Raw genomic sequence first — 22,374 nt, 5'->3', positions numbered from 1 at the left:
TCACCTCCTTCATTCTCTGCTTTACAAAATATACCTAGTCTTGAGGCCCATTCCAGTTTCCTCTCTCTCTGGGGGACCCCTAATGCGGGCATCTAGATGGGCTGTCCCCTGCCTTTGCCTCCAGCAGTGCACTGTCCTCCTCCTCCTCGCATCTCTCTCTGCTCTGTGCTGATAACTGATAACACTCTGCTTGTCTTGTCTGTCCTAAATGGAAGGTTCTTGAGGGTGGGGAGCATTACTTATTTTGACATCCCTTGTGAGACCATCGGGAGCCCATTAGCAGGCCTGAGTCGGCGAGGCCTGCAGGGTGCTGTACTTGAGGGGTGGAGCCGAGAGCCCGCTTGGGAATAATCCTGGCCACAACCGGGTGTGCTGTCTTCAAAAAGAGGGGCGGCATCCAGCAGCTCAGCATACCTCATCTCAGCGCTCGCTGTTCAGTCCAGACATTTGGAGATGCAGAAAGAAATTGCCCCAGGGAAAGCTGTTGGAACCCAGAAGCCGGGAGAGGCCAGCAGACATTGCCCTGTGCCTTCCCCGTGTAAGAGAGAACCTCAGATGAAAGTTAGCTGCCTTTCCTTTGAAGACCTATTTAAGTTTTTAATTTAATAAATCCCCTTTTATTAAAAGCCAAAAAAAAGAAAAAAAAGAGGGGCAGCAAATGATCTGAGAGCTGATCATGGTGTTAAATGTACAACTATGTGATGCTATTGTGAGTTATTGTTTATATAACAAGAATGGAATGGTCATATGTTAAGAATGTTCGTGTTTGTACGTTATGTTTAAAAAAATTTTTTTTAATTAAAAAAAAGAGGGGCAGCCCCAGAGCCTTTGGGGGTGAAAGGAACCTGTCCGCTTTGTTTGAAATCCACCTAAGTGCTGGATTGCCTGGAGGCAAATTTCCAGCTGAGAGCAGATCTTGTGGTGTATCCCTAGAGACGTGGAGCTCAGCCCCGTGGTCTCAAGAGGGTGAGTGAGGGCAGAACTGGCCCTGCTGACAGCTCTGTCCTTCTCCAGGATGGTGAGCTGAGCAGTAATTTTCTTCAGGGGGTGCCTGCAGCTCCTATCAGCTCTGCAGCCTTCTCTGAGTGTGGCTTTTTGGGTGCCTCATGTTCCGGAAAACCCCGTTCAGGACAGCATGGCGGTTTGGGGGGCAGAGCTCCCCTCCTCAGCATTGGTCTCCTTGGATCCTGCTCTGGGGTGGACTTTCCCCACCTCAAGTGCCTGCTCGCCCTGCACAGACCCCCCCACACACACCTCAATAGCTTCAGCCCTCATTCCTGAACTCACGGCCAGCATTCAGATGCCCCCCGGACAGCTTCCCCTTTAACCCATAAATCCCCCTCGGGTTCCTGAGTCACAGTCACAGACTTTACCCTGCAACTTTCTTCTGTTCATGCCAGTGGTCGTCCAAGCCTCTGTCTTTATTTGACCCCCAGCATCGAGTTCTGTCCAGGTATCTCCCAATCCTTTCTGGAACCTGTCCTCTCACTTCCATCCGTCCAGCTGCCCCTTTGGTTCAGAACCTGTTCATTCTGACCTCAACCGTGCAGAAGTCTCTGGGGTGGTCACTTTACTTTACTCCCCTCTTTGGTCATTGACCAGATGGACACTTCTGAGCAGCCGTCTGATCTTACCTTTCCCCATTGTCCTTGGGGTGAAGGGCTCCTCCCCAGCACGGCACAGGACGCCCGTCGCACCTGCAGTCCCACAGGCTCGCTGCTCTTCCTCCCACCACAGAGATGTCTCCATCGCCTGTCATCTTCCCCAGAACATGTACCTGATCCCTGAGATTTAGTCTCTCCTTTGTGCTTCTCTCCCTCTTGGCGAATGCTGGTCATATACAATGCGTCACGTTGGATGTGTTTTGCTATTATTTTGTTTAAGGAGAAGGGCGTGTCTTATCCGTCTTTATGTCACAGCGGTGCACAGTCAGTGTGGGTTTGGACTTTCTCAGGTCGGTGGGTGTCTCTGGGACCAGGGCTGGGACCTGTTTCTAGGTCCCTGAGCCCCGCCTCAGCCCCCGCGGCCTTTCCCCTTGGAGGGAAGCTGACCGAGGCCCTGTGCTCTCCTCTCCAGCGCTCTGAGTCAGCGCCATGCTTGCGTTCATGGCCTCTGACAGTGAGGAGGAAGCCTGCACCGAGCGGACGTCCCTGATGTCGGCTGAGAGCCCCACGGCCCGCACCCGCCAGGAGGGTGCTGAGGACACCGCCCCATGGGTAGGTTCCCATGGCTGGGGGTGGGGGGTGGCGGCAGGTACTCCTTGATGTGAGAGGGAGGGGGGTTGACCAACAGGGTGGGGGTGTGCCAGGACGCATCCAGGAGGCCTCACGGTGGCCGTCCTCGTGACCGTCCTGGTGACCGTCTCCGTTGGCCCTGGAAGGGGTCAGTGTCTTCCTGCCCTGTCCCGCCCCCAGCTTCACTGTTCCGGGCGCAGCTCACAGGGAGCGCCATGGGTGGGTAGCACAGACATTGGGGGATGGAGGGTGGAAAGCTGCTGGGGGGGATGATTTTGGGGAGATAGCCAGACACGACCACCAAAAGATGAGTGTATCTCACTGGTGTTTGGGTTTTGGGCTGGAGGTGGATGGGCTGCACTGGAGCCTGATTTCCGCAGTCCCAGGGCAGGCTGTGACATTGTGAAAAGTAAGGGACCTGGGCAGTCGCTGAGCCTGCCTCCTCCCCCGCATCAGGGCAAAGGAACTCCTGAATTTGCCTGAACCCTAGTCTCTGTTTTGGCCATCATAGTATTGAAAAACCTTTCCTGTTGGCATTTTTGCTTCTGGCCAGCCTTAACCACAGCCACCCTCCTTTGCTGAAATATGAGTTCATTTCTTCACCTGTTCTCCGCAGAAGCAGAAACCCCTTCTCCCTTATGCATGGGATAAAATCTCACCAGCTCAAGCCACTGCAAAGGCACTCCTTAGCCTTTTCTTGCTGGCATCTTAATCTTCTACTGCCTGGAATTTTTGTACAGTTTTATTTGCTTCAACTCCTATTCATTAACCATTTTCCTTTCCTTTCTTAGCTAAATGTTTAGATTGGAATTGTCTCTGCAAAGAACTGCTGCTGAAGTGACATTTTAAGTGTTTGTTTTAATTTGGCTTTTCTTTGGCTCTGAATCTAATTAAGACAGCCAGTGACCCTCAATTGCCACAATTCCAAACCAGAAATTCTCACAGATGAGCTGGCAGGCTCCCCACTCCTGCCCCCTGGCTTCTGCTCTGTACCCCCTCCCTTCCAATAGCCCACCCCCCAGATGCCTAATGTCCACTCAGCCTGTCCAGCCTAGAGCTGCCAAATTTGTATGCTTGGCTTTGTGGGGCCAATAATTCAAGGAACTTTCTTCCTCTGCAAATTTTCTGTGTCCTCATCCATAGTCAAGGCCCATCCCCTCACATACTCACTCTCCTAGTTTGTGATTTATCGGCCAGAAATGTCCCATGTCTCTTCACTTCTTGTCACCCAGCCCGCCTCCCTACCCCTGCGGATGCGTGAGCAGAATTGAGTGACATCTGAGGAGTTTGCACCTGGGAAGGGGAAGGCTCCTTTGATGTTCTCCAGAGTCCTTAGCCTCCCCTGCGGAACAGCACGTGCCTCCCATGGGTGCCTCCTCCTGTGGGTGCCTCCTCAGGGTGCCTCCACCCGTGGGCGCCTCCCATGGGTGCTACAGCCTCTCTGTCCCCAGTCCCAAACCCCCTCACGAACCCAGGAACTGTCCTCAAAACTTAGGCCCCTGCCTACCTGAACAACAGCTCAGTGACTGGCTCTCAGCCCAGAAAGCACCAGAAAGCGCGCGTCCCTTCACCCCCTGGGCAGCCCCCCGGGTGTCCTGCGGCCTTCACCATGTGGCTTCCCGTAGAGAAGCCTGGACGGGGAGGAGGACGGCGCCGAGGACCCCGACCAGCCGGTGTGCAGTGGGCTCCCGGGACTGCCGCCGGGCCCTGACGAGGAGCTGGCCCTCAAGTACGGGGCGAAGCACGTGATCATGCTGTTCGTGCCGGTCACGCTGTGCATGGCCGTGGTGGTGGCCACCATCAAGTCCGTGCGCTTCTACACGGAGAAGAGCGGGCAGCTGTGAGTGGGCCCCACTAACCACCTGGGCAGCTCGAGGGGGAGGGTGGGTGGCCCACGGTCCCCTGCTCCCCTGCTCCCCTGCCGCTGAGCTGTGCGGCCCATCTGGCTCCTTCCTCAACCCCTCTCTGCCTCAGTTTCCTTGTCTGTATAGTGGGTTTATGGGCTGTCGAGAGAACTGAGTTAGTACCATAAAGGCCAGTTCCCACCACGGAGAAAGTGCTCGGGCAGCCTGGCTTTTGTAACACAGGGCACAGGTTTGGACACGTTCCGAGTTCCAGTCACCTCTGTGATGTTTGAGGAAAGGAGAGAAAAGGCCCCGTGCTCGGGAAGCTTATGGTCTGGTGGGGAACTCAGAACAGCGCAGGGAAAAGCACTAGGAGAACCTGGGCACGGGTTCGCTTCTGGCAGCTCCCACTGGAGAGTGAGGCATCAGTAGATTGCTTCCTGCTCTTGTGTCTTGAGTTTATAAGCAGCAAGTACAGCGAGTGGGCTACCTGGGTGGGTGGGGGCTGCTGGGTCTGCAGAACAGAGCAGAGAAGTAGAGTCTGTAAGGGTTGTTCTTGTAACTTTTTATTTTCAAAGATGGCTTGTTTATAAAACAGACTGCTTAGTTTACCGTCTTTGCTGGCACATCCAATAGAGGCACTATACAGAAATGACATTCTTTGGTGTAAAATATTATCCAGCCTTGCTTGTTATTTGTTTTATTAAGAACCCCGGGGAAAAGTGCAAGTCTCAGAAGGTGTATAGGATGATAAGGTTTTAGAAAAACAGCTTTGTTTTGGTAAAATACAACATAAAATTTGCCATTTTAACCATATTTTTAAAGCTTTTCTATTGTATAATATAACATATACAGAACAAAGAAAGAAAAAAGCAAGTTTTCAAAGCACTCTTCAACAAGTAGTTATAGGACAGATCCCAGAGTTTGTTATGGGCTACCGTACCATGCTCCCAAATTTTTCTTTCTAGCTCTCCAGAACATAGGAGACTAGAAGGAATAAATATTTCTTTATCATTACAATCCACTTTTTTTTCTTTTTTTATGAAAAATAACGTATATACAAAAAAGCATTACATTTCAAAGCACAGGACAACAATTAGTTGTAGAACAGAGTTCAGAGTTTGGTATGGGTTACAATTCCACAATTTCAGCTTTTACTTCTAGCTGCTCTAAAATGCTAGAGACTAAAGGAAGTATCAATTTAATGATTCAGCAATCATATTCATTTGTTAAACCCTACCTTCTGTGTATAACTCCACCATTAACTTTGATCTTTCTTCCCCACTCTTTATGGGTATTTGGGCTATGGCCATTCTGACTTTTTCATGTTGAACAGGGCTGTCAGTAATATGGGGTAGGGAGATGGAACTACTTGATATTCTAGAGAGACTGGGCCCTCTAGGTTTCAGGACTTAAATGATCCAGGGACCCATCTGGAGATTGTGGGTTTCTGGAAAGTTCCTCTAATGCATGGAACTTTTGTAGAATCTTATATGTTCTCCTAGGTGTTCTTTAGGATAGGCAGAAATGGTCCTGGTTGGGGTTTGGCAAGTTATGATAGGTAGCAAGGTCTAACTGAAGGTAGCATAAGAGTGACCTCCACAGTAGCCTCTTGACTCTATTTGAACTCTCAGCCACTGATACTTTATTAGTTACACTTCTTTTCCCCCTTTTGGTCAGGATGGAATTGTTGATCCCATGGTGCCAGGGCTGGATTCATCCCTGGGAGTTTGACTCTCTCACGTTGCCAGGGAGACTTTCACCCCTTGATGTCATGTCCCACGTAGGGGGAGGGCAATGATTTCTCCTGAAGAGCTGGGCTTAGAAAGAGTGAGGCCACATCTGAGCAACAACAGAGGTCCTCCAGAAGTAACTCTGAGGCATGCCTATAGGTAGGCTAAGCTTCTCCGCTACCTACATAAGCTTCAGAAGAGCAAGCCTCAAGATCAAGGGCTTGGCCTGTTGATTTGGGTGTCCCTAATGTTTGACACAGTATCAGGGTTCCCTGATGATAAAGTATTTTAACCACATTTAAGTGTACAATGCAGTGGCATTAATTACACCACTATTTATTGCCAAAATTTTTTACCCCAAACAGAGACTCTACGCATTAAGCAGTCCCTCCCCATTACCCCTCTCTCCTAACCTCTAGTCTACTTTCTGCCTCTGAATTTGCCTATTCTGGACATTTCGTATCAGTGGAAGCATACACTATTTGTCCTTTTGAGTCTGGCTGTTTCCATTTAGCGTTGGTTTTCAAGGTTCTTCCACGTTGTAGCATTGACCAGAGCCCCACTCCGCCACCGCAGGCCAGGCCACGTTCTGTTTCTCCATTGTCTGTGGTCCAGGGAAGGGGAGGGTGGGCAAGGGCAGAGGTGCTCAGTGAGCCCTGCTGCCTAGGGCTCAGCCATCAGGGGGTCGAGGGACAGGTCAGAGGCCGGGGCTTTTGACGGAGGCGGGCGGTGGGTGGCCTGCACCACCGCCTGTCCCTCCCCCTCAGTATCTACACGCCCTTCACTGAGGACACACCGTCGGTGGGCCAGCGCCTCCTCAACTCCGTGCTCAACACCCTCATCATGATCAGCGTCATCGTGGTCATGACCATCTTCCTGGTGGCGCTCTACAAGTACCGCTGCTACAAGGTGAGGCCCGGCCCCCGCCACCGCCACTGCCACCCCCAGGCCCCGGCCTGCGAGCAGTGGCTTTTTAAAAAAAATCGTTTTCAGAGTTCCTTTTTTCTGCAAAATAGGCATGATTTCTGGACCTCTTTCCCACCCCACCCCTGTGCTCTGCCATGGATTACCCAATACTATTGTTTTTTAAATGTACGCATAACCCCACTTAATTGAGTTCCTTTTTTGCATTGTCATTTCTCATATTCAGATGTTAATTTAATTTTGCTCCTCCTTCACAAGAAGCAAGAAGTTCTATTTTGGGCTTTCTTCATTCTGATACTTCTGCTCCAGATTTATTTTTATTCTCCTATCTCCCTTTTGGACTAACGGGCCTGGGGGCATTGGGGTTCGACCCTCCTGTAGCTGAGCTGAGGCCCCTCTGGCCCAAACCACATGTGGTTCCTGTCTCCAAGGAGGCCATAAGCTTTAGATGTTGGTTTCCAGGCTTTTCTCCCAAGGAGGGCTTTGAAACACTAAAGCCTGAAGGGAAGTTAAGGTAGGCATTACCTAATCCAAAGCTCTTTAGATGCTCGACACTTCTTATTCAGGACCATCGTACACTGAGCAGGTGGATGGAAATGAGAAGCAGTTGGTGGAGAGGGGAGTCCCCCCACCCCCCCAGCTGGGTAAGGGTGGCCAGCGGGGCAGGAGCTGCCAGAAGGTGCCCTCAGCAGAAGCTCGCCAGTAAATGACAAGTGACTGTGTAAATGAGGCAGGGTGTTCAGGATTTTGGGGGTGGCATGGGGTGGGAAGCAAGGTAGAAAGATGTTTTGTTTGGGCAGAGGATGCAGCTTGCACGAACACAAGGTAGAAATAGGATGGAATGTGTGGGAACCTGGTACTGCCCGGCTGGCTGTTTAGTAAGTTCATTGAACCCATTCTGTGCCAGCTCCCTCTCTGGGTGCTTGGGGGGGAATGGAGAGGGCCAGCGTGTTCCAGAGGCAGCCCTTTGCCTGTCACTGTGCTCACAGCATGGTCTTAGCCACCACCATCATGTCAGGTAAACCAGGTCCTGGCTGGCACCTCGTGGCCTGAGTGCTCAGTGGGTCTGTCCCCAGGGTGGGGCTGGTGGAGGGGACATCAGCGTTCTGGTGACTGTCCAAGGACCGGCCCCTCCATGCCATTGTTCCTCCCTTGCTTGGGGTCGGAGACCATGTCTTGGTGGGTCCCCAGGCAGGGAGAGGCTCCCTGGGAGGTCTCGAGCCCATTCTGACCACTCTGTAACTGAGCATCCTCAGTGAGTCGCTGTCAGTTATCCTGTCTGTTTTTCCCTCTTCATAGCGCTTACTCCACCTGCTAATGTGTTACAGATTTGTTTATACATTTATTCCCTCTCTCCCCCCACACTGGAATGCAGTGTACGTGGGCAGAGACTCTGCTGGTTTTATCTGCAGGGATGAGGCTGGCATGCCACAGGCGTGCGGCGGGCACCCAGAATGTCCTTCTCAGCACCAGCAGACTCGGGGTGGGGGCACTGGTCTGGGTGTCAGCAGACGTAGTCTGGTCTCCTCACCTTCACACGCTTGCTGGGTGTCCTAGAGGTTTCCTGCCTTCCCTCCTCTCCTCCATAAGCAGCTGCCTTAGTTGTAAAGGAGCAGAACTGAGAGAGCTGTCTGGCCTTGGCCTCGGCATCAGGAGCCCAGACCCCCCGCATCCGTTGCTCGGGCTGCCTGGTGACCTTCTGTGTCCCTCCGTCCAGTTCATCCACGGCTGGTTGATCCTGTCCTCGCTGATGCTGCTGTTTCTCTTTACGTACATCTATCTCGGGTGAGTGGCGGCTGACTCCCGGCCTCGCCTGTCCCCAGTCCCCTGGCCTCGGCCGACCCCAACACCCCACCCTGCACCCCTGGCCGTGGCCACCCCCGGTCCCTCTTCCTCAGGCCTCCTGGCCTCTGGGGTGCTGCGGGGCTCTGTGTGTTTGGTTCCTTGTTTAAAACAAGCAGACACAGCCACCATGGCGGAGGTGCTTTGTGCACCCAAAGGGAGTGGGTGCCCCTCAGGATTTACATGCTAATTTGGGGACAAATCAGTGAAATTTTGGACAATTCAGTGGCATCAATTACATTTACTTCTTTAGCTCATGCAGAAATTACCTGTTCTGTTATCTCTTGATGGGGATTTCAGCCTGACCCAGGGGCCTAAAGAGCCAGGAGGGAGGAGGGAAAGCGCTTTCACACCAGCATGGCCCCCTTCCGGTGGTTGTTATAGGGCCAGCGGAAGCGGAAAGGGATTTCAGTGGATACTGCCGGAGGCTAGCAGACCCCGGGGTTGGCTGGACTGTGTGGGGTGGCCTCTCAGCGGCTCCCCGCTCGCATCTCCCTCTCGGCCCTGCAGGGAAGTGCTCAAGACCTACAACGTGGCCATGGACTACCCGACCCTGCTGCTGGCCGTCTGGAACTTCGGCGCCGTAGGCATGGTGTGCATCCACTGGAAGGGGCCCCTGGTGCTGCAGCAGGCCTACCTCATCATGGTCAGCGCACTCATGGCCCTGGTGTTCATCAAATACCTCCCGGAGTGGTCCGCCTGGGTCATCCTGGGCGCCATCTCTGTGTATGGTAGGCAGGCCCATGGGAGCGGGCACAGGGGGCGGGGGGGCAGGGGCGCAGGGGCGCAGGAGCAGGGGTGCAGGGGACAGGGGTGCAGGGGCACGGGAGCAGGGGGCAGGGGCGCAGGGGCACAGGAGCAGGGGTGCAGGGGGCAGGGGCGCAGGAGCAGGGGTGCAGGGGGCAGGGGCGCAGGGGCGCAGGATCAGGGGTGCAGGGGGCAGGGGCGCAGGCGCAGGAGCAGGGGTGCAGGGGGCAGGGGCGCAGGAGCAGGGGTGCAGGGGGCAGGGGCGCAGGAGCAGGGGTGCAGGGGGCAGGGGCGCAGGAGCAGGGGTGCAGGGGGCAGGGGCGCAGGCGCAGGAGCAGGGGTGCAGGGGGCAGGGGCGCAGGAGCAGGGGGGCAGGGGCGCAGGGGCACAGGAGCAGGAGCAGGGGTGCAGGGGGCAGGGGCGCAGGGGCGCAGGATCAGGGGTGCAGGGGGCAGGGGCGCAGGCGCAGGAGCAGGGGGCAGGGGCGCAGGAGCAGGGGGCAGGGGCGCAGGCGCAGGAGCAGGGGTGCAGGGGGCAGGGGCGCAGGCGCAGGAGCAGGGGTGCAGGGGCGCAGGCGCAGGAGCAGGGGTGCAGGGGGCAGGGGCGCAGGAGCAGGGGTGCAGGGGGCAGGGGCGCAGGCGCAGGGGGCAGCTCGCTGCTGTGCAGGTGTGCCCCAGCCGAGAGGGTCACCCCTGCCTGAGGCTGCCTCAGTGGGCTCCCTTCTGGGGGACCACCTTGGTAAAACATATGGGGCCCCATAAATGCAGGCCATTCTAGAAAGAAAACCCAGCAGGTGGTGCACTCTGTATTTTTCACTCTTATCAGCATACTCAGGACGCAGGCATTACCGGGGCATTCCCCTCATGCCAGGCATTGTACAGCCTTACACGTGCTGAGTCCTTTGCTCTTCAGAACCACCTGAATTCACTGCTCGCAGTGATGAGCACCCACAGTGCTCACTGTTTGATTAATAATAGCATGACTACCAGAGCTATTACTTCCATTACAGAGACAAGGAATTAGAGACACAGAAAAGTAGAACTCAAATCACAGATTTTGCCACATTTAAGCATCTATAGAACAGTGATTTTTTTAAACTTTTTTTTTAATTGTATAGTATAACATATATATAAAGGAAAGAAAGAAAAAAGCATTCGTTTTCAAAGCACTCTTTAACAAGTAGTTATAGGACAGATACCAGAGTTTGTCATGGGCTACCATACGATCTTCTCAGATTTTCCTTCTAGCTGCCCCAGAACATAAGAGGCTAGAAAGAATATTTTTTTTATCATCATGATCGGCTTCTTTTTTATTTTTTTGTGAAAAATAATGTGTGTGTATATATATATAAAAGCACTGCATTTCAAAGCATGGGACAACGATTAGTTGTACAACAGATTTCAGAATTTGGTATGGGTTACAATTCCACAATTTCAGCTTTTACTTCTAGCTGCTTTAAGGTACTGGAGACTAAAAGAGATATCAATTTAATAATTCAGCACTCATACTCATTTGTTAAACCTTACCTTCTCTGTATAACTCCACCATCACCTTTGATCTTTCTGTCCCACTCTTTAGGGATGATTGGTCTATGGCAATTCTAACTTTTTCATGTTGGACAGGGCTGTCAGTAATATGGAGTAGGGAGATGGAACTAGCTGATGTTCTGGAGAGGCTGGGCCCTCTAGGTTTCAGGACTTACCTGGTCTAGGGGTCCATTTGTAGGTTGAAGGTTTCTGGAAAGTTACCCTAGTGCATGGAACCTTTGTAGAATCTTATATATTGCCTTAGGTGTTCTTTAGGATTGGCTGGAATGGTTTTGGTTGGGGTTTGGCAAGTTATGATAAGTAGTAGTGTCTAACTGAAGCTGGTGTAAGAGCGACCTCCAGAGTGGCCTCTCGAATCTATTTGAACTCTCCCAGCCACTGTTACTTTATTAGTTACACTTCTTTTCCCCCTTTTGGTCAGGGTGAAATTGTTGATCCCATGGTGCCAAGGACCAGACTCATCTCTGGAAGTCCTCTCCCATGCCGCCAGGGAGACTTTCACCCCTGGATGTCACGGCTCATGTAGGGGGGAGGGCAATGATTTCTCCTGAAGAGTTGGATTTAGAGAGAGCGAGGCCACATCTGAGCAACAACAGAGGTCCTCCAGAAGTAACTCTTAGGCATACCTATAGGAAGGCTAAGCTTCTCCGCTACCTACATAAGCTTCACAAGAGCAAGCCTCAAGATCAAGGTCTTGGTCTATTGATTTGGGTGTCCCTAATGTTTGACACAGTATCCAAGGTTTCCACAGAAGTAAAGTTTAATAGTTCCATATTTTTTCTCCCATCCCTCAAGGGACTTTGCCAATACTTTTTGATTATCTACATAATATATTCTAGGATGTATCCAGGCATTACATTAAGCTATACAGGATTAAAGGCCTTCATTCTTATTCTCAGCTCCCTCTGTTTCAGTTGTTCAATGAACTATCCAGACAGGCTGAAAATTAGATTATGTGCTATAGAAAATTTAGGTTCCAGACAAAATAGACTTTTCTTCTTTTGGTCTCATAGAGTAGGTGTGTTTCTAAAATATGGATACCGTCTTCCTTACCCCTATGTTCTGAATTACCTTAATCCTGACCTGAATATCAGGTTATATATATAAATCAGCCTCTCAAAATCCAGAAATAATAACTACCACTCTGGACTAAATGTGTCTGCTATAAGAGCTTACAATCTAGGCCCCTGTTTTTTATAAACATTTTCTAAAGGAGACCGTACAATGATTGTTCTTTGTTTCTAGCTTATTTTTCTCACCAAATGTCCCACAGGTTCAGTCACATCATTGCTTGCCTTGTGACTTCGTTCATTTTGTAGCAGCACAATACTCGATCATACGTATACACCATCGTTTGCCAGTCTACTCGTTCAGTGCATCCTTCAGCCACCTGCATTCATTAGGCATCATGTGTAATGCCCCAAGTCCACAGTCCATCAACCCTCCCGATTTTAGATAATTTCATTGTTTCCAAGAGAAAGAAAACCAAAAAACACACCCTCCTCAAATAGGAAACCTAACCCTCCCCTTAGCTCTTGTCCCTCCCCCCATCATTTACCTCTGCTGTTGCTGTGTTAGTGCCGACGGACAGACGCCACCCATGGCCTGCAATAGTAGTTTTCCCCCGTACCCTGGGCTTAAACACACCTTGTACACAAATCATACCTTTGAGTTAGTTCTTGCAAGAACTTATTTATAAAAGAATGTTTTTAATTGTGGCTTGAGATTCTGTGCCATGTATTGGAACCACGCAGCCGAACGCCTGCGGTTGGCTCCTGCTCACATGTGCAGGTCGGCCGGGCCTCTGCTGTGCCACCTGTGTCGATGCTGGCGCAGCGTCCTAGTGCTGTAGGAGCGGTGCAGTTACAGAGGACGATGTGCTGCTCGAGATCTGGGGCTCAGGGCCCCTGTGAATTTGTAATTGTTGCCTCAGAAAAAAGTCCCACGAGTGGGACTGCTGGATTGCAGAGGCAGCACACTCTGAGGCTGACCTGCCACCACTCAGGCTTTACCAGTTTACACTCGCGCCAGCTTCCTGGGTTTAGCTTCCCAGCAGCGTCCTTTACTTTCTGTCCCTCCTCCTTTCTTTTCTCAGCCCTCTGCAGTCTGGGTTTTGGCCCCATTGCTGCACTGAAATGGTTCTCTGAAGAGGCCACTAGATATCACCCAAAATGCCCATTTCTAGTTTCTCTCCTTATCTTTATTGTGGCATTTCGCACCTCACCCTGCCCTTTTCCTCCGTCAGGTGAGGCAGAGTCAGGCTTAACAGCCTCACTTGATAGTTAGAAAACCAAGGCTGACATATATATGACACGGAGTTCCCCACTCTAACCATTTTAAGTGTGCGCTTCAGTGGGCTCAGTCGCATTTGCGGTGTTGTGCTACCCTCACCGCCATCTGTTACCAAGACGTTTCTGTCACTCCAAACAGAAGCCATACCCTGCAAGCGTTCTAAATGCCCACTCCCTACCCTCGTCCCAGCCGCTGGTAGCCCCTGGTCTAGTTTCTGTTTCTGTGACTTTGCTTGTTCTAGGTGTTTCGTTGAAGTAGAATTATACAATATCTGTCTTTTCGTGTCTGGCTCATTTCACTCGCCGTGGTATCTTTGAGGCGCATCCATGTTGTAGCATGTATCAGGGCTTCCTTCCTTTATGCAGCTGATGAATATCCCACGGTGTGTCTGTACCACATTTGTTTGTTCCTCAGTTGGTGGACACTCAGCTTGCTTCCATCTTTGGGCAATCATGAATAATGCAGCTGCGAGCAGTGGGGCGAAAATACCCGTTGAGCCCTAGCCTTCAGTTCTTTTGGATATATACCTAGGAGTGGGGTGGCCAGGCTGTATGGTAATTCTCTTGAGCTTTTTGAGGAATGTAAATGTCTTTTTTAACATGGCAAGGACTTCTTTGTCTTCGCAGATCTCGTGGCTGTACTGTGCCCCAAAGGGCCACTGAGAATGCTGGTGGAAACTGCCCAGGAGAGAAACGAGCCCATATTTCCTGCCCTGATCTACTCCTGTGAGTGGTTCCATGCCTTCCTGGAACTGGGGACTGCCCCTGGCTTTTGGGGTTGACTAAGGACAGTATCCAAGGGGAATAGCTGGCCTTGGTGACCCCATAGGGGTTTCCCCCTTCTGGAGAAGAGGCAGCCTGGCTCCGGCTGTTATGTAGGAAGAAAATTGGGACTGTAGAGCCAGCAGGGGCCCCCGGCCACCCACCAGTGGGTGCGGACTGTGCACCCTGCGCCTGCAGCCTGTGGAGCCCCACGCACCTCCCTTCCCCCGTGGGACCCCTGGGTGGTTCTCTGGAGAGGGGCTCTTGGGCTCAGGGTCCAGGTTCTCCTGTTTCTCGCTGGGCCCCGTGGGCAGCAGCATGACTGATGGAAGTTAATCATCCCTGAAGGGAAGGCTGCAGGGCCGCCCTGGGCTGGATGTCCACATGCAGGGATTTGGATTTATATAGGGGTCAAGTCCCCGCTGCACAGCAGGTGCTGCCTGGGCATTGGGGCTACCGTGGGACATGTACCTGTGTGGCTGCTGCCCTCCCTCGTGGCTCCCAGTCCTGCCCTGTGGGTGTGAAGTTGGTGGAATCTGGTTAGATAGCAGCCCTGAGTCTCTGGGGACTCTGGTATCCACCCATTTCAGCGGGTGTCTGAAATAGCTTGTGACAGGGCTGCAGAGTGCTAGATGATTCCTATCCAAATAAAGAGCCAGGCTTGGCTACCAGGCTTGCCTCACAGTTAGAGTGAGTGTGCCTAGCATGTGCCTTCACCGTCTGCGGAGTGCCCGCAGCTTGGAGCCACTGTGAACAACATGAGGGCCTCACTTGAGCTCCTGTCCCACGCGGGGGGTAGATAGGAAGCAAACGCAGATGAGGTCAGGAGGCAGCAGGTGCTGTGTGGAGAGATAAAGCAGGCTGAGGACCTGGGAACCGAGGGAAGTGGGCAGTGCCATCTGTGTAGGGAGGTCAGGGAAGCCTTGGTAACACGTTGTCCTTCGGCCTGACGCCTGACTCGGGTAAGGGAGAGAGCTGGGGGAACAACAGCATTGCAGCCAGAAGGAACAGCAGGAAGCTCGCAGGCCCTGAGGTGGTGAGGCTGGAGCCCCGGGGGAAGTGAGGGCCAGTCCAGGCTCAGCCCTGCCCGCTACAGTGGGACATCGGCTCTTGCTCCTGAGAGGGCAGGAGGCCGTGGGGAGATGGGCCACCTGAATTATGCTTTAGGAAGCTCACCTGGGTGCCCGAGTGCAGACAAAAATGCCTGGCGACAAGAGTGGAGGCAGGAGGGCAGTTGGAGACGAACCCGGGAGGGAGAAGACGGTGTTGAGACCTGGCGGCGGTACCAACAGCAAGAAGGGGCGCCTGCTGGGGATGTGCTGGTGGCAGAATTGGCAGCATTTGTGGAGGACCAGAGGATGGGTTGTGAGAAAAAGAGGAGGCAAGATGTCTTCTGTGCTGATGATCTGAGCCACTGAAGGGCAGGAGTTCCTTTCACTCCTTTCGCTCCCATTCATTCTCGCCGGGAGAAGCCCCGGGGCGGGCTGGGGGCGGGCGGGGGCGTGTCTCCTGGGCCTCTTCCGTTTGAGATGCTCGCTGGCCGTGCGAACTGAGAGTCAGAACTTCCCAGGGCAGTGAGTTCGGGAGCAAGTCCCAGACCAGAGAACTACTTCCAGAACTGTGTTGATATTGCCTTTGGCAGAACAGAGAAAGGAGAGACACCGTCTGTCTGAGCCTGCCCAGCCCAGACCCTCCCCCAAGGGCCCCAAGGCAGGCGGGGGTCCCGGGCCTGCTTCCTGGGGCCGAGGCCGGCCCAGCCGCCCCTCCTGAGCTGGGACCCTCTTCTCCCTCCCGCAGCGGCCATGGTTTGGACAGTGGGTATGGCCAAGCCGGATCCCTCCTCCCAGGGAGCCCTGCAGCTGCCCTACGACCCTGAGATGGGTGAGTGTCTGGGGGCCTGTGAGGGCCCTGACGCCGGCCCCGCCTGGGAGCTGTGCTTCTCCACGGCGCCCCAGCTTGGCCTGGCCTCGGAGAAGGCGAGGAGGGACCCCAGACTCCTGCACCCACCTCCTAGGGCCTGGGTGAGGCCTGGACAGCTGCCCCCTGCCTCCACCGTGGTGCCCTCCTCGGGGAGGAGTGGGCAGGCATTCCCTCTGCATTGAGGGCTGCACATGGGTAGTGGTGGGCAAGGTGGGGGGGGCGGGGTCCAGGAGAGATGCTCAGGGACCCCTCCTGGAATTCTGTTCCCCAGAGACCAGGGCGCCCTCTGAACACGCTTCCATTTCTCTTCTCGCCCCTCCCCACGGCCGTGTGGTCGCCTCTTTCTGGACGCCAGAGGAGGACTCCTACGACAGTTTTGGGGAGCCCTCGTTCCCAGATGTCTTCGAGCCCCAACTGCCTGGCTACCCGGGGGAGGAGCTGGAGGAAGAGGAGGAAAGTAAGGTGCCCGTGTCCAGAGGACCTGCTTTGGGGGGCTGGAATGGGAGAGCTCCCTGGAGTTGGAAAGTGGGGGGGGCCTGCCCGTCCCGTGTCACAGACCTCTGCCCCATCCCGGGAAACCTGTAGGGCAGCTCCTGTGGGCAGGCTGCGGGCCTCTGCGTCCAGGCCGGGCCTTCTAGAACTATGCGGCCTCTTTCCCAGGAGGTTCAGACACCAAGTCAGTCAGTGCCCATCTGCGGCTGCCCTGCACATGCCAGGCAGGCACTGGGACAGCGGTGTAAGGGGGTGCTGCAGTGTAAGGGGGTGCCGCGGTGTAAGGGGGTGCTGCAGTGTAAGGGGGTGCCGCAGTGTAAGGGGGTGCCGCTGTGTAAGGGGGTGCCGCGGTGTAAGGGGGTGCCGCGGTGTAAGGGGGTGCCGCGGTGTAAGGGGGTGCCGCAGTGTAAGGGGGTGCCGCGGTATAAGGGGGTGCCGCGGTGTAAGGGGGTGCCGCTGTGTAAGGGGGTGCCGCGGTGTAAGGGGGTGCCACTGTGTAAGGGGGTGCCACGGTGTAAGGGGGTGCCGCTGTGTAAGGGGGTGCTGCGGTGTAAGGGGGTGCTGCGGTGTAAGGGGGTGCTGCGGTATAAGGGGGTGCCGCGGTGTAAGGGGGTGCTGCGGTGTAAGGGGGTATAAGGGGGTGCTGTGGTATAAGGGGGTGCCGCGGTGTAAGGGGGTGCTGCAGTGTAAGGGGGTATAAGGGGGTGCTGCGGTGTAAGGGGGTGCTGCGGTGTAAGGGGGTGCTGCGGTATAAGGGGGTGCCGCGGTGTAAGGGGGTGCTGCAGTGTAAGGGGGTGCTGCGGTATAAGGGGGTGCCGTGGTATAAGGGGGTGCTGCAGTGTAAGGGGGTGCCGCTGTGTAAGGGGGTGCCGCGGTGTAAGGTGGTGCCACTGTGTAAGGGGGTGCTGCGGTGTAAGGGGGTGCCGCGGTGTAAGGGGGTGCTGCAGTGTAAGGGGGTGTAAGGGGGTGCCGCGGTGTAAGGGGGTGCTGCAGTGTAAGGGGGTGCCACTGTGTAAGGGGGTGCCGCGGTATAAGGGGGTGCCACTGTGTAAGGGGGTGCCGCGGTGTAAGGGGGTGCCACTGTGTAAGGGGGTGCTGCGGTGTAAGGGGGTGCTGCGGTGTAAGGGGGTGCTGCAGTGTAAGGGGGTATAAGGGGGTGCCGCGGTGTAAGGGGGTGCCATGGTGTAAGGATGTGTCTCCTCCCAGGAGCAGCTGCAGGGGGGTGTCCGCCCAGATGAGAAACGGTTAGGCATAAAGTAACCCGAGGGTGCCGCGGGCGCCCTCAGCCAGGGGAGGGGCGGGCCAGGCCCACGGTGAGTCTGGAGTCAAAGGGCACAGCCCCCCAGGGAAGAGCTTGGGTTTGTCCTATGGTGGGGGATTCAGTATGGGTTTTAAGCTGGAAATTAAAAGGAGCAGATTTGCATTCTAGACAGATAACAGCCGGTGGGGAGCAGTTGGGGGCTGGAGTGCTAGGAGCCTCTGGAGCCACAGCCACAGACTGCGTGGGAGGTGGGGGTGAGGGTGGGGGGCCAGGGGGAGGGCAGCGGGCATGGAGCAGGTCAACTGGCTAAATGAGGTGGTGGCCTGGGGGTCGCCCGCAGGCGGGGGGCATGGCCTGGCTAGCCCAGGCGTGTGGGGCCTGCAGGGCGTTCCCTGGAGGAGCTGGTGGCTCACTGTGGGCGCACACATGCGACCAGGTGGGGCAGGGGAGCCAGGAGTGGGGGGGAGGCCTGGACGCCCACTGGGCAAGGGGTGGGGGCAGTGGTCCAGGGACTTCCTAAGACTCCCAATTGAAAGTGAAGACAGGGAAGCGGGGTGGGGGGGCAAGAAAGCAGGAGTTAGGGTTAGTAGTGAGAGAGGGACCAGGAGGAGAAAAATTGTTTTTAAAACGAGCAAGACTTGAACATGTTTATTAGGTGCAGAGGACTGAGCTGCTGACAGGGAGGTGCAGGTGGGGGGAGGGTGGAGCAGGTGGGGGGAGGGTGGCGCAGGTGGGGGGGCCTGCTGGAGGGAGGAATGGGCCCTGGCGGGGGAGGGAGGGACAGCACAGGGCAGGTGCCCTGGCAATGGCATGTTTTACACTGTTACTGTTTGCAGTTAACAAAATAATCCTATAGAGTAGAGTACAGAGGCAAATGAACTTGAAAGCATTTAAAGAGTCTTTATCGCTACTGAACACGTTATTTACAGATTAAGTTTCCCTATCATGAAGGACAGGGTCTCCTGAAGACCTCCCCCCAGGCATTATCCCTGTTCTCAAGGGGAGTAAGGTGTAATATCCTCAACTTAATCACAGTTCAGGCTTGGTGCTAGATTTTACAGCAACAGCCCCAGCCCCCCGCATTGCTCTTGTTTTTCCTCTTTACTCACCTAAGTGCGGAGCACTGGTTTTACCTGGGTATGAGAAATGCCAGCTTTTGAGTGTCCAGGTCGTATACCACCCAAAGCTGAGGTCTCCCTCCCCTCCCACCCCCCCACCCCCACCCCCACCCCGTTTCCCTGGAGCTGCTGGCGGGGGCAGCCCTTCCCCTGCCCAGCGTCTGGGCCTGGTGGGGACTCCCACTCCGTGGTCACCCAGGGCTCCGGCCCCCTCCCCGCCACCTCCGCGGTCCCTGAGGGCTCCACTCTGTCTGTCCCATGCAGGGGGCGTGAAGCTCGGCCTCGGAGACTTCATCTTCTACAGCGTGCTGGTGGGCAAGGCGGCGGCCACAGGCAGCGGGGACTGGAACACCACACTGGCCTGTTTCGTTGCCATCCTCATCGTGAGTGCGGTGGGCTCGGGGTCCCCCAGGAACCCATAGATCTGCCTTCCCCTAGGAACGGCAGCAGGGCCGGGGACTCTCCAGACACACTGCGGCTGCAGGGCTGGTTGTCAGAGGGCCCTCCCCGGATAGCGCAGGCTGCGGCGGATGTGGGTGCTTGTCTCATGGTGCTGTGGGTGGGGGAGCTCCCAGGTGGGGGTGGGTCCCAGGTGGGGTGGGCCCCCAGGTGGGGTGGGTCCCAGGTGAGGTGGGCCCCCAGGTGGGGTGGGTCCCAGGTGAGGTGGGTCCCAGGTGGGGTGGGTCCCAGGTGGGGTGGGTCCCAGGTAGGTTGGGTCCCAGGTAGGGGTGGGTCCCAGGTGGGGGTGGGTCCTCCAGGTTGATGGAGGAGCTAGATTTGGGGCCCTGTCCCTGGGCACAAAACTAAAGGCTTGGACTCCTACTCTGGCGCTGTGCCTTTTCTGCCCTCTCCATGCTGCCTGGACACCTGAGCCCCAACAGTGAAATTTGCAGTCCCCTAGGGGTGTTTAACGTGGCCAGGTGCACATGAGGGGGGAAACATTCTCTTAGGACTTCAGTCCAGAAATTTTTTCCTTTTAGGACTAGAGGAGGTGGAGCTGCAGAGAAGTCCACACTCAGTGCTCCTTGCTGGAAACCCTGGCCGTTACAGGGCAGGGCCCATTAAAGTGGGTGCTTCCTTTTATGTGAAGACTGCATGTCAGCACACAAGTGTGTGTCAGGGACAGAGGGTGGACCTCCAGGCCCTTCCACTGCCACCTCTCCGGCCCAGAGCCCTGCTGCTCCCCCAGGACAGGGCAGGCCCTCTGGTCCTTGTCTCTACCCTGACCACTGTCGGCCTTGGCCAGCGGGCAGATGGGCAGGGCTCGGGGGTTCCTTGGTGTGAGCTCTGAGAACCTCACTGGCCTTTCTGCTGAGCCCGTTGTCGTCTGAATGCACGTATTGCGAGGGGAGGCACCCTGCCCGCCACGTGACACAGTCCCCACACAGTGGAGGGTGCGTGCACGAGGTCTGCTTTCAGGCCCATCCTCCAGCGTGCAGGGCGACGAGTGTGTGTTAGCTCCCCAGAGCCGCTGTAACACGGTGCCACAGACTGGGTGGTGTAACACGACAGGAAGGTGCTGCCTCCGAATCTGGAGTTGATAAGTCTGCAGTCTGACATCAGCAGGGTCACCTGACCCTGATGCAGCAGGGGAGAGCCCTTCCCTGCCCCTTCTGGCTTCTGCTGGTTGCCGGCAGTTCTTGACTGTTGGCTCGCGTCCCTCCACTCTGTCTCGGGCTTCAGGTGGCCTTCTGCCCGTGTGTGTCCAGCTTTCCTCTTGTAATAGGAGTCATGTTGTCCTACTCAGCCTCCTCCTAGCTAACTGCGTCTTCAGAGACCCTCCTTCCAAACCATGTCACCTTCATGGGCCTGGGAGGTTTGGACATATCCTTTTAGGGGGACATGGTTTGTCCCATAACAGTGGAGTGAACGTCTGTGCTCAGGCACCTTAGGAGGGTCAGGGAATCCAGTGGGGCATTCAGCAGTTTCCTGACGAGTCCTTCACCAGCTCCTGACCGCAGGGGCTTGGCCATCAATGAGTCCTTCAGTGACAGCCCCCCAGCACCTGCTCCAGGGGTCGTTACCTTCACACTCTTCTGTGTCCTGCAGGGTTTGTGTCTGACCCTCCTGCTGCTGGCCGTGTTCAGGAAAGCGCTGCCCGCCCTCCCCATCTCCATCACCTTCGGCCTCATCTTCTACTTCTCCACGGACAATCTGGTGCAGCCTTTCATGGACACCCTGGCCTCCCACCAGCTCTGCATCTGAAGTGCGGCGGGGGCACTGCAGCTGGAGGCCAGAGGGGGTGTAGCAAAGCAGTCGGATAGCTTTACACTCTAGTGCCATGTATTTTTAAGACTCTTCTTTCCTTAAAAAAAAAAGAAAGAATAACGAAAAGGATTGTGTTTACTTCACGAAGATGAAGCAGAACCAGCTTTTTGGTGCTAGTCCTGTCTCCACCTCGCAGCACCCTCCCCCAGCACTCTCTGCAGGGAGGGAGGAAGCGGGTATGTGGTCAGGCCCTCTGGGCGGGGCGGCCCGAGGAGGAGGAGGCAGCGGCAGTGGCCTGGCCAGCACATCGGGAGGCCTCCAGGGCCAGCGTGGGCCAGGGGCCGGGAGGACATGCCTGGGAAACTGGACGAAGCACCTGGTTCCTCCGACCAGACAAGAAAAGCCCATGTTCTCTGCAAGGAGTGTTCCCAGAACCCTGTCTATGATGTCACTGTCCTGTATCACCTTTAGAACCTCGTCCTGTTCTTGTTACAGCTCCATTACTGCCGGGAAATGGCCTCGTGTTAATACCAATAAATAGATCAACTCTCTGGAATGTTGGCATTTGTTCCTGCTTGTCAGTGCAGACCCCTCCCCTCTCCCGCATCCATCCGTGCAGGTGCCCCTGGGATGATGTGTGCTACAGGCCCTGGAAGGGAGAGACAGAGAGGTTCACCTGTCCCCGACTCTGAATAATTTACTTCCCTACAAAGTTTCCTGAGCAAACATTTGCAGAGAGCAGCGAGGTGTGCTGCCCAGCCATGTGTGCTGGCTTCTCCCGCGGGCCTGCTCATACTTTGTCAGCCACGCCATGGTGGCAGCCGACATGTCCAGTGATTTCCTTAGCAAAGTGTCCGTCTTCAGAAGCCAGCGCACGCACGGCCGGGGAGGACCTGCGTGCAGAGACTGCCTCTCCTTTCCTTTCACGATCTTGCTCCTGCACTTGAGCTGGGGAGGGTGGACTGGCTGGCTTTTTCCCTTCTCTGTGCACATGAGTCAGGCCCAGGACATACAGAGGATCAAAGAAATGCCCTTTGGGGGTGCCGTGGCCCCTTGAAGCAGTGCAGAGCAGGCTCCTGTCACTCTGATGAGGATGGAACTGAGAAGACCCAGGCACCGTGTTTGGGCCCGTCCCAGTAGCTCTATCTACTTGTTCCAGAAGTTAACACAAGGCTGTCCTGGCTCTTTATTATGAGAGGAATAAGAGAAGTCTACATTTTGATGCTTGACAGGAGCTTTCTTTTTCCTGGGCTTTGTGGGGGAGCAGAGGAAACTGTGGTGAAGCAGGGGAGGCCTCTGCAGATGTGGGCGCCACGACCGGCTCCGGCTCGAGACTAAGGAGGTGTCAGGTATGGGGGAGGGGGTGTCACAGGAAAGCCGAAAGAGGGCTTCTGTCACAGGTTTAGGTAGTGTTTTTAAGATGAGGGTTAGTCACTGAGGTTAACGGCCAC

The 22,374-nt window shown here is 55.1% G+C and overlaps 1 protein-coding gene across 4 annotated transcripts in view; it reads left to right on the top strand.

Annotated features, from left to right (window-relative positions):
• Window positions 1-21,474, top strand: part of PSEN2 (presenilin 2) — a 31,522-nt gene extending 10,048 nt beyond the window's left edge. For 2 of the 4 annotated variants that reach the window (XM_077168561.1, XM_077168562.1), the window contains 10 exons: window positions 2,077-2,216; window positions 3,860-4,074; window positions 6,579-6,720; window positions 8,453-8,520; window positions 9,088-9,308; window positions 13,790-13,888; window positions 15,722-15,805; window positions 16,116-16,301; window positions 18,980-19,098; window positions 20,765-21,474. In XM_077168561.1, the coding sequence (XP_077024676.1) occupies window positions 2,094-2,216; window positions 3,860-4,074; window positions 6,579-6,720; window positions 8,453-8,520; window positions 9,088-9,308; window positions 13,790-13,888; window positions 15,722-15,805; window positions 16,116-16,301; window positions 18,980-19,098; window positions 20,765-20,920 (1,413 nt within the window). In that variant the 5' untranslated portion in view covers window positions 2,077-2,093 and the 3' untranslated portion in view covers window positions 20,921-21,474. Of the gene's footprint in view, window positions 1-2,076; window positions 2,217-3,859; window positions 4,075-6,578; window positions 6,721-8,452; window positions 8,521-9,087; window positions 9,309-13,789; window positions 13,889-15,721; window positions 15,806-16,115; window positions 16,302-18,979; window positions 19,099-20,764 lie in introns of those variants that run through there. The other 2 variants (XM_077168563.1, XM_077168564.1) reach the window with 2 other exon arrangements.
• The last annotated feature ends 900 nt before the right edge of the window (window positions 21,475-22,374 follow it).

Source organism: Tamandua tetradactyla, chromosome 7 (genome assembly GCF_023851605.1).
Source record: "Tamandua tetradactyla isolate mTamTet1 chromosome 7, mTamTet1.pri, whole genome shotgun sequence".
NCBI classification, from domain to species: domain Eukaryota; kingdom Metazoa; phylum Chordata; class Mammalia; order Pilosa; family Myrmecophagidae; genus Tamandua; species Tamandua tetradactyla.
Note: the sequence above shows the minus strand (reverse complement) of the source record. Positions and strands in the feature narration are given on the sequence as shown.